Source organism: Arvicanthis niloticus, chromosome 6 (assembly GCF_011762505.2).
Source record: "Arvicanthis niloticus isolate mArvNil1 chromosome 6, mArvNil1.pat.X, whole genome shotgun sequence".
Classification (NCBI taxonomy): domain Eukaryota; kingdom Metazoa; phylum Chordata; class Mammalia; order Rodentia; family Muridae; genus Arvicanthis; species Arvicanthis niloticus.
Genome location: NC_047663.1, coordinates 86,510,154 through 86,521,523, shown reverse-complemented (window position 1 = coordinate 86,521,523; position 11,370 = coordinate 86,510,154). Strand labels below are relative to the sequence as shown.

Here is an 11,370-nt window from a genome sequence, read left to right as displayed (position 1 = left end):
TACTTTATTAAAATACTGTTTATTTCACATGTATATTTGTCTCCCTACCATTTCCACATCTGACCACCACTATTACTATGTCCTATCATAACATTCCATACATACTTAAAACCAAGTAAAGGGTGGAGTTCCATCCTTGAAAACTAAACAGGCATTTTAGACAACACATTCTTGGCAATTGAACCTGGACAACATTTATCAAACACAGTAGGGAAAGTTCTCACTTTGCATTATAAAAAGGACAGCCAGATATCAACTATTACAGAAATGAAGTAAGACGGAATATTTCAAACTGTTTAAACCATTTTCTTAAAGAGACTTCCTCCACTGCCAGAGATCTTGAATAGCCTGTAAAGGAGGGGAAAATGGTAAAATGTTAACTTTACAAAATTAAAAATTTCTTCAGCTCACAATTTCATTATACAAAGGAAAAATACAGAATTAATCCAGAATTTAATGTTTATTGTCTAGGCAAGTTTTAAAAAAGTAAAATCACAACCTGGGAAAAAAAAACAAAAGGAATACACCTATTCTAAGGTAAGCCAATATCAGTTTTTAAAAAACAAAGCATGAGACACGTCAATCTGTAGCTAACTATCAACCAAGATATAAAGGACTGATTGATGACATCACTACTTCAACTGCTTTTTACCTCAATTCTAACCACTTTGACTACAAAGCTGGGAACTAACTTAACTTATATATATCATTTTAATCCTCTACTGCTATATTGCTCCTTTTAATTCTTAATGAACAGTTTGAATATAGACACCTATTTAGCTAATGATGAAACCCATTAAATCAGCTGTATGTCTAACATAATCCACTTAACTTTTATATTTCCTATTTACATCTGTAATCGAAATATAATTCACACCACTTGCACGGACCCATGTGGTAACTCTTAACACAACAGTAAACATAATTAGTATCACATTCAGTTTGATTCTACCAATATTGCCCTCCTTTACTATCTGGAGATGATACTGCCACTCCTAAGAGATCAAGTATCAGACTATGTAAAGCAGCCAAATGGAGCAAATAAAAACCACAGCCTATTTCCTTAGCCAATGCAATAGCAAGAGTAAAATTAAGCTCAGTAACCAAAAGATAATTTACCAAACTATTTAAAACCTGGGAAAAATGTGCACTAAAAAATTTGCTCAGTCTGCCAATTAAATTCTTTCCATGTATTTAAGTACTGTCTGTGGTTAGGAACCTTTCACAAGGAGCCAACTTAAGAGACTAAAAGTAAGTCATAATAAATCACAAAAATTTTATATTTGGTCATGTCCACAGAAAATTCAGTTACCTCCTGATCAGTCATCCGGAAACAATTCTTCACATAATTAATGAACTTGGCTTCCACTTTGGGAAGAGAACCACCCTATTGAGGAAAAGAACATTATTATTTAAAGACAAGCATAGAAATTGAGACCTTTAGAAAACTCCCCAAGTTCTGCATGTCATCACACCAAAACTACATCCCTTCAACATTCCCATGATTAAAAAGCCAACTGAGGCCCAAACCTCATATAGACAATGGTTTTTCACTGTTTCATGTCCAATTTCTTCCAAAGAGCCAAAATTTAAACCACAAATGGTTCTTCTACCCAAATACAATTTACAGGAACTTGGATGCCTACCTATTATGCAAGTTAGTTAGCATTTATCACCAAAAACCAAATTAAATCCCAACCTGTTTGTAGAAGTGTTTTCCAATTAGATGCAATTAAAGGGATTTTAAAAGTAGCTACCCTTACAAACTGCAGCATCGGTCCGGCATGTTTCCAATTATGAATGTAGGCAGTGAACCACAATATTAGCAATATCTATAAAGTTTTGCCACCAAAATTCTTACAAACTAGATACTGCGAATGTTAATTTATCAGCATAGTGTCACTACAGATAATTATCCCTTATTTCATATAAAATTCACTTCTCTAAATTTTAGCTTCTTTTTAGAAGCTTCATTTTTTGCATTTATGCACTTAGTGAAGACTAAAGCTCCAAAATCCAGAATCATTCTGAGTATTAAGATACTCAATTGCCTCCATCACTAGAAAATAATTCAACTACAGTAATTTGAAAATATTGTCACATACATCCTTATTGGTTCATTCAAAAATTTATTGAGAGCAGCTAAGGATACAAAGGTTAAAACACGGTCAAAGAAATGAGGCATATGCACAAGTGATAGAAAAGCAGTAAAGTTTTCTGCATCACAAGAGTGAAAGAAAAATGCTTTAGGAAAACAAGATTGCGTCCAGCCTGCAAGGGGGAATGGATGGCCAATCAGGAAAGGGGATTGAGATTAAAATAGAAGACTTCAGTCTGGATTGTTGATGGTACTATATTTGTTTCTCCTTTTCCTCTTTCCCCATCTTTGGGCTTAATTTACCAGTAGTGCCCAGGAATGTTCAATGCGCCTGCAATTAAACCAAGGAGATAGGACCACATTAAAATGGGGGGGAGGGGCATCATTTTAGCAGTGTATGCAAGGGATTAAAAAATAAATCAGTGACACCAGGAAACTAAGTTTACAGTTTAAATAAGAAATTTGCTGGACAAGTGCTAAATTCCAATCCATTCATGGCTACACACACAAAGAAAATCTGAAGCCATGAAGGCCTACAGGACAGGAAAAACATGGAATGGGCAATTTCCTTATTCCACATGTATTCTTAGTAACTCGACTTTTAGAATCATAATGGTGAGAATCTTTAATTCTCTAAAAATCATTTGTATTATTCCATTTTCTACACAAGCCCAGGTTTATGTAAATTACTCCCAGCCAAATGGCCAAGAAAGATATTCTATTTCAGACTAGATGAAAGCCTTAGCCACACACAAATTTCAGGTCACGGACTGAGGGTGCTTTGGTACAAGGGACACAGAACTCAAACTGTTGTGAAATACTTAAAGGTGATCCTTTTCTTAGCTATAATCTCAGGCAGCCAAATACTTGGTCTTTTTCAGCTGTTTTTAATTTTACTGAAAACCAAATGCCCTCTGCTGGTTCTACAGCATAACCCCAGGAAAGAAAATGTTGAAAGATTAGAGTGCACCCTTGTACATTTTATTGAAGTAACTTATGAATGCACAAGATTATGATTGTTTTATTATCTACTTTTTAACCAAATTCCAAATCAGTACACTTTAAAGTGGGAGAAAGACCAATCTATTTAAAGGTAATTTTACTCACTTTTTCTATACTTGCTTGCATTTTTGCCTTAATGTCTTCTACAGAACTAGGTCCTTTTGGTGTTTTAGGAGTTTTTTCCTGTTTTTTGAAGGACTCTTGACCCTGAAAAGTTTTCAAAGACTGTTAGTACAGTTTTTAACAAGTAGTGAGTACCAAGAATTCTCATTATCTTTACAATCCCTTTTATAGGCAAAGCATGCAGAAGTTGCTAATATAAATTGACACAATATTGTTCCTAGCTAGAAAGCCTGTCAGAGCTAGAGCTGAAAACCAAACAGGCCATCTTTTAAAAAAAAAAGAGGGCTGGAGAGATGGCTCAGTGGTAAAGAACACTGCCTGTTCTTCCAGCAACCACACATGGTGGCTCACAACCAGCTGTGATGGGATCTGATGCCCTCTTCTGGTTGTGTCTAAAGACAGCTAGTGTGCTCATACAAATCTTTTTTAAAAAAATGAAAAATGCTTTTAAAGTTAAGGTAAAGTCAATCCTGACAAGCTTAAGACAATCAACTCTTAGGTTGCCTTGACCTCTACAAATACAGAGCCCAGACTATGAAAGCTATAAACACAATTCAACAACAGATCTACAAAATAAAACTACAGATTGGAGTCAATCACAGAACATGACACACACTTCACAAATTTATGTATTGGGCTATTTTAATGTGCACTACAATCTAGTAGTACCACCAAGTTTTTAGGTACACAGAATTTACTACTTAAGTAGATGAATGATGTCTGATATTACTTGGGTACTTACCTTTGATCTTGGTGTTGATGGTTTTAGGTCTTTTCCATTTTGGTTTGATTTTTGTGCATTTTTGGCAGGGGTATCTCGTACAGACTGCAATTAGAAGAAAATGGTCTTCATCAGTATGCCCTCTCCAGAGTAGAAATTAACTCAGATTAAACTGCCCTAAAAAGTAACTAACAAATTGCAGTTCACATGAGATAATTCTCAAATTTTCCTGTCTAGCTCAAAACCAACTTTTAAGACATCAAGTAAACCAGTTTTTACTACTAGCAGTACAAATTTCCCATCCTTACTAGCTACCTTTGATAGTTTCACAGTATCTTTCTTATGTACTCACTTTCTTCACTGGAACCTTTTCTTCAGTTTCCTCTTCATCAAAATCATCATCATCATCACTATAAATGAAATATGCCAAGACACTTAGGAAAAATTTTTGGTCAATTTTATAAAACTAAATTAAACCATATTCATCCATACAGTATTCTTTGATACAGCAAAATGTTAATAGTGAATTTGCACCAGTACTTGACTGGATCATTATTTAACAAGCATTTTATTAATATTTGAAACTTGTTTCAAACAGTTGTGAAATAGTTGATTAATTTTGCAATGTTAATTAAGTAACAACATTCAACCAAATAAACTTTGTACCAGACCATAAAGAAACTAGGCTTTTAAAAAAAACTTTTAGCTTTTCACTTTGACTGAACAGCCAGGGCTGGAGAAATCCTCCTCTGCAGGGTGGGAATTTACTTATGCAAATAATCTAAACAGACCATTTCCCCAAAACATACAAATATGGTCAATAAACATGTAAGATTACTTTAGTCACCTAGGGAATATAAACCAAACAAGATACTGTTTCACATTATTCTTTAAGATATATAGTGGTGAAAAATATGCCCACAGCAATAACATATGCACATGATTTTTCAGCCATTAAAAACTAAGCATAGGGATCAATCTTGTCAAATATCAGCAAAGCCAGACACAATGGGGCTGATGTAGCTAAATACTATAATACAAAATTTTTGTTTTTTAAAAACAGAGCAAAAACTCTTGTTCTGACTCTACTTGTATCTGTTTCTCCTTGGGACTCTTTTCTTCTGCTTACACTTCATTCCAATGTGTATGTGCAGTGTTTGGCAAGGCTTATTTTATTGGCTCTTCCTAAAGATATATCTGCCATTAGAATTAAGCTGCCAGACTGCAATTAACAATCCCCCCCCCCCCGACTACTTGCGTGTTACTTAACAAGAACCACAAAAAAAAGTGCTTTTCACTTTCAATCTAGATCTGAGATTATATAAAGCCACATGGCACTTGCTTTAAGTACAAAATGTTCTTCAGGCATGCTGTGATTTTAGAAGGGAGTCAATCACATTCAGAATGGCCACTGAAGTATCTTATTTCCTGTCTATATACCTAAGTGTACAAAGTCTTACTATTCAGACCAGTATAGTCCAGTCACCAGTGACAAGGCTATTTACATTAGTGTTATGAAGTCAAAGCATGAACTTTCAGTAGTGGGATTCTGTCTTGTTAGGATATCACATCAAAGCTACATGTAAATCCGGTGGTTTTGATTAACACTATTGGTCAGTGTAAGACTGGCCTTAGCTTGCAACCCAATCCATAGAGATACTTTCCCTGTACCAGAAACAATGCCAATTTCTATAAAACTGTTCTTCTATTCTAAACCATGTAATAATATCAGTCATACAGCAACTAAAAACTACTCCAAAGATTTCATCCTTAAGATTAAAAAAGCCCTATCACTAGGCAATACCATCTTATGGAACCACATATCCTTTCATAAATACAGCAGCATTCTTTCATTAGCTAGTTTCTGACAGCAAAAGACATCTTTTAGAATCTCCTTAAATGGCAAAAGTCAAAAAAATCTTTGCATAATGCCAGTATTTATAACCCATTCATTCATTTATGCTCATAGATTTTTGCTACTCCTCAAACTTCTTAAGACATACAAGGAAATATCTAAACTCAATCTTGAAAACAGTTTGAATATCTGATCCAGGATTTGAATCTGGTCAGAACTTATATATGCAAAGCAGGTATTAGTATGTGTATACAGCCTCTTTGCATTCTGGAAACATTTTTTGTTCCAGAACTTCTGGCAGTATGTTTTAACTCTCCAACTTATCTATGTAAACAACCTTCAGCTATTACTTCACTCTCATGGGGACCATCCATGATGAGCCATTATCACAACAGTGGAAGGAAACTACCAAACTCTAAACTTGTTTACCTCAAGACTATTCTTTTACTTACCACTATGAATATGAAGAATTTCCATGTTTCTTTGAACAGTTATCTTAGTTCAGAATATGCTTTCAATATACTTGACCAACTTCAGAACTATATAGGCTATCTCAATGTAAATTGTCATGTAAGATTAGAAGTAGGAATTCCATACTTATATTGAACACATGAAATCTGCTTTCTAACCATAACTCAAAAAAAATGTCCCATTTAGAATAGCTTGTCAGTAAGGAAAACAAGGTATCATAGGCCAAAATCCTTCACTTTCAAACATCATCGATTATTTCCTTACAGAGCCCACTGTAAGTCAATCCTCCTAAAATGAGTACAGGTAAATATCAAGTTTCTGAGATCATACTTATACTTACTCTTCATCATCCTCATCATCTTCATCATCGTCCTCCTCATCTTCATCAAGTTTTACTTTTTTCTGAAAAAAAAAAAAGTATTCATGAGCAACAGAAATCCTTGCTGATTAACCAAACTGAAAACCAGAAAATGATTTTTTTTAAAAAAAAAAATCTTTTCTTTACCTGTGGAACCTTGTTACCACCTCCAGGAGCAGATCGCTTTCCAGACATGCCCAAGAGTTTTACATCCTCCTCATCTTCATCTTCTGACTCTGCATCTTCCTCTACAGCTGAAATAAAATTAGACATACTAACTCTTGACAAGAGTAGATAATATGGTATTTTTAAAAGATTAAAGGTAGCAGATGAAGATCAGAAAAATTTCACTGCACTTTAGTAACAGAAATCAGACCTTTCTAGGTACATACAAGTATAACTAAGACATGCTTTACAAAGTCCAAAATGGAAATCTATCTAGAAAGATTGCCTCACTGATCACAGGGTCCTGAGTAGCTAAACCTGATGATCCCCAGGACCCATGTGATAGCAAGAAAAGATGCTAGGTAAATTGTCTTGTCTGACTTTGACAAGCACACCTTGGCACATGTGCCAACACACAAATGTTTAGAAACTGAAAAGCTAGTTAGTCTACATTGGAAATAAACAATAAATACAACAAACTAAAAAGAAAACAACCTACCTACTAGGTGCTGTCCACTAATGTGCACAGGCCCTGAACCACACTTCAACCTTAAGACCACAGGTGGTGTGATTTCGAAGCCCCCAAGGGAAACCTAAAAAAGCAATTGTGAAGTTTTACTCCAGGTATCACCAGCAAATAGCAAACCTATTTTAAAAGACAGCAACAGAAATAAATGTTGGTGACAGAAGATGCATCTTTGTTGAGACATCTTTGTGTAACCTAAGTGTGTAACACTGTCTTAAGAGACCTGTACCAACACAAAATCCAAAATTTACAAATGTACTTACTGTTGGTTGTACAGACATTTTCAAAGTTGCCAGTGTAACTTTAATTGGACTGCCTTCATAGTTCATTGCTTCTGCCTCTACGATGTGTAATTCATCTTTTGCTCCTGCCCCTAAACTGACCTGTGAATAAAAGATAAAAGATTTACAAAGAAACTTTTTAAACTAGCCTTTCACTGATGGAAAACTGACCGACCATCTCATGATTAGAACTAGAAACCCATAGAAATGAACTGTTCCCAAAAAATACAACTTAATAATAAACCTGCAGGTTTAAAAACAGATCACTGCTCTGCAAAGCTTCACAAGGCTCCTCTATGAGTGACCATGTCATACAAAATTACAGGTGACAAAGATTCCCTATCTTTTCAGGGATTAAACTGTTCATCAATAAAAACTATATGGCTGAAAACTAAGTTCCTATGGTTACATACCGTTCTCAATGATAACTGGTGCTCATTTTCATCATTATCCACTTTAAAGTGATAGTCTTTGTCAGCCTTTAGTTCACAACCTGTAAAACAAAAAAGAAAGCAAACCTATCAAGGAGGTATACATCAAATCCCAAAGAGTTAAAATTCTCTGTGAAATCAACTAAAATGAAACCCAGAAAGTTTGAGGCAATGTTGCCAGTTTTTACAGTAGACAACTTAAAACTGCAACTGACGCGGTAGGGGTGGCACAAGCCTTTAATCCCAGCACTTGGGAGGCAGAGGCAGGAGGATTTCTGAGTTCGAGGCCAGCCTGGTCTACAGAGTGAATTCCAGGACAGTCAGGGCTAACAGAAACCCTGTCTCGAGAAAAAAACTGCAACTGAATCTAGTGGTTGAGGCTAAACCCTATATACACTTCTTACTATTTTAAAAACCCCAATTTACCCAATTAAGTTCTGAAGGGAAGTATTACAAAGAGAATGTTCACAATCACCATATGTGACAGCTTAGTATGTTCATCAGCCAAAATGACTAAGCTTATAATAATGCATTCATGTTTAACGTATATTAAACACTTTTCAAGTAGTATGGGGAAATTGCTATAAATACCAGTAGAATGTTAAGAATGACTACTTAGGGTGATTTACTAAACACATAACAGGTATTGGCCGAGCCCACTGCTCATTTAACAAATCTCGGGACTGCAAATAAGCTAAACTTGAGTCACTGAAAACCAAGCTAACACCCTTTTAAAACACATACTGAATGGGAGGCAGTAAGAGATAGGTGTGATCCCCAAAAGCCTTGATGCCAAAGTGAATCCTCGGTGTGCTTAACAGAGCCTTCCTTTTCCCCAGCCCAACAAAAAGAGCTAATTCTAGATAAAGACAAGTAGATTTAGGGGTACTCCTAACACTAAGTCACAAGGATCATCAGTACAGTCATCTGCAACGTGGGGCTTACCCCGCCTACCAGAGGCTGAAAAGGGCTCCATCTGTATGGATACTGATAGATCTGAACAAAGGCCTTGCAAACCCTGACGCCACCGGCTACTGAAATAAGCATTTCCCACTCAGCGCTGTTACTTAAGCCACAAGACCCCAAAGCTGAGGGTTGGCAAGAGTCGGAGAGCCCGGATGTAGAGCCCACACCCCCTCCCTAACCCCCAACCACGTGGCAACCACGTGCTCCTAGAGGTTGCGGCCCCCTTCTGGGCCTGCTCAGACCAGTTCCCGTTACGGGCCGAACCCCTCAGACGCCACAAAATACGGGGGACACGGACCCTTGGAAAGCCAAGGGAATTGCACATGTGCCCTCCCAACAGGGCGAGGTAGGCCTCGCCTCGCTGCACAGGCCCCATTCTCCCGTGCCACCTCCTATGGCCTGGTTAAAAAGAAAAAAAATCAGCCGCCTGGAAGCAGCCTGTGCGGGCTTTCTAGCGCGGGAGGTGGATGTATCCGTACTCTAAAGAGCGCACCACAAGCAAGGTCGCACCCTCGGCCGACCGCTAATCTAACGCCCGAGGCTCGAGGCTGGGCCGCTCCCGCCCCATGTTACGGCGGTTCTCCCAGCCTTCAGGCCACCGCTTCTTCACGGCTCCCGCGGCCCAGGAAGATTCCTCCCCATCCTCCGGCCTCCACCCACGCCGCCCTCCCCACACGCCAGGCCTCGGCTGGCGTCCCCCACCCCCCACCACCCCTACCAGGCCGTGCGCAAGCTTTCCCCTCCGGTCAGTTACCGAAAAGGTAGTTCTGAGGCCTGAGAGGGCTCATGTCCATGTCCATCGAGTCTTCCATGAGGTGGAGGCGCGCACTTCGGTGTGGGAGAAGCCGGACGGAAAACAACTGCCTGCTGCTCCAAGGAACAGACACGCAGGACGGAATCACGCCAAGGAAAGGACGCGGGCTCGCCGCACGTATATATGGCCGCAGGAGATCTCGCGAGATCTACTCTAGTCCCGCCTCCGCGAGCTTCCTCTGGATCCCTCCCACTTCCCGCACTGTCGCGCCTTTGCGCACGCGCATTTCAACCTCACGCCTCTCTACCTCGCCCCCTCCTCCTCCAGGTGCTTGGCGGGCTCTCACTGCGCACGCGGGTCCGTCCCTGGCCCCGCCCCTCCACCACGGTCGCCCAAGCGCAGGCGCGTTTTCTCTTTGTGGCCTCGCTCTGGGCCTACAAGTCTTGCACGTCTTTACTTGTGCTCGCAGGCGCAGGGCCGAGAGGGTACGCAGCCCACTCTAATAAGATGGCGGCTGCGGGCAGAGAATCACAGAACGATTCCCTTCGCTTTTTTCCGCCCTCCGGTTCCCCGTAGGCCTGGAACAGGCACAATCACCTCAGGATTTGACTTGCTCGAAGGCTTGCTCTTAGCTCATCATTTCACTTAGAGCCGAGGGCAGAATGGATGGATCGTTACGTAGAATGATAGGCTATTTGCCCTGTAGCCACGCTTTTGTACCTCTTCAGAGGCAGCATCTTCAGAGTGAAAATTATCAACTTTACGTCATTTGGGGGACCAAAGAGAGACCGAGTCAGTCGCCTCCAAAAAGCATCTTTCTAAAACTTTAGAGGGTGCAGAATTGAGGAAACGCAGGCCGTCTTTATCATTCCAAACGAAGGCATAATGGCTTTTAAGAAAGTCATGAGCCTTAACACGACTCTAGCTGGGAATTAGCGCTTTAAACTGGATCCTGACACGTTCCTCAGCATTGGGTGCTTTTTGAGAGCGGCCCTAATCTTTTTATCTCGGCGTAGCTAGCAAATTTAAGGATTTGGGGGAGGGATGCGGGTGATGGTACCAATGTTGATAGACTCTTCATTCCAGAGACTGTGAGGTATAATGCGCATGAGCCATTGTTAATCAAATCCTAAATTTGGAGACATCTATCAATATGTGAATGGAGCCCAGTGCATTTCACTTTGAAACTGTAAGAAAAAAATCCTGAAACTTGGAAGGATTGTGTGTATAAGTGAACAAGAAATGGACTGGGTATCCGGTGGAAAAGAACTGGTGAACAGAATTTGACCATCCAAAATGAGAAGATGCAGGAAGAAGCATTGATACTCCTTGAACCTGTGCAGGTCAAACTGCTTGGTTGTTTCTGGATTCTGAGTCATATTTAAATGCAGCTCATGCTAGTTTAATCCCAGCACTCAGGAGGCAGAGACACGTGGATCTAGGTAAAGGCCAGTGGTCTACAGAGCAAGTTCCAGGATAGCCAGGACTACACAGGCTCAGCTCTTTCTGCCTCCCCACAACTTTATGTGTCTTAGCTGCCTCTGCATGATACCATATGCTTAGGTACAATGAGTTGTATAATAATACCTTACAACAAAATATGCACTATCATTTTTTAT

The 11,370-nt window shown here is 39.3% G+C and overlaps 1 protein-coding gene across 2 annotated transcripts; it reads right to left on the bottom strand.

Annotated features, from left to right (window-relative positions):
• Npm1 (nucleophosmin 1) lies at window positions 1-10,019 on the bottom strand. Of its 2 annotated transcripts, XM_034506084.2 has the most exons (11): window positions 9,752-10,019; window positions 8,014-8,093; window positions 7,583-7,702; window positions 7,293-7,386; window positions 6,776-6,882; window positions 6,611-6,672; window positions 4,297-4,354; window positions 3,966-4,049; window positions 3,206-3,307; window positions 1,313-1,387; window positions 1-348 (listed from the first exon to the last, which is right to left on the bottom strand). In XM_034506084.2, the coding sequence occupies exons 1-11, from the start codon at window positions 9,807-9,809 to the stop codon at window positions 310-312; spliced, it is 879 nt and encodes a 292-aa protein (XP_034361975.1). In that variant the 5' UTR covers window positions 9,810-10,019; the 3' UTR covers window positions 1-309. The 2 variants fall into 2 exon arrangements, with proteins under 2 accessions (XP_034361975.1, XP_076793166.1); XM_076937051.1 differs by lacking the exons at window positions 1-348; window positions 1,313-1,387 and adding an exon at window positions 2,110-2,429 and having other exon boundaries at window positions 9,752-9,925.
• Window positions 10,020-11,370: the final 1,351 nt, after the last annotated feature.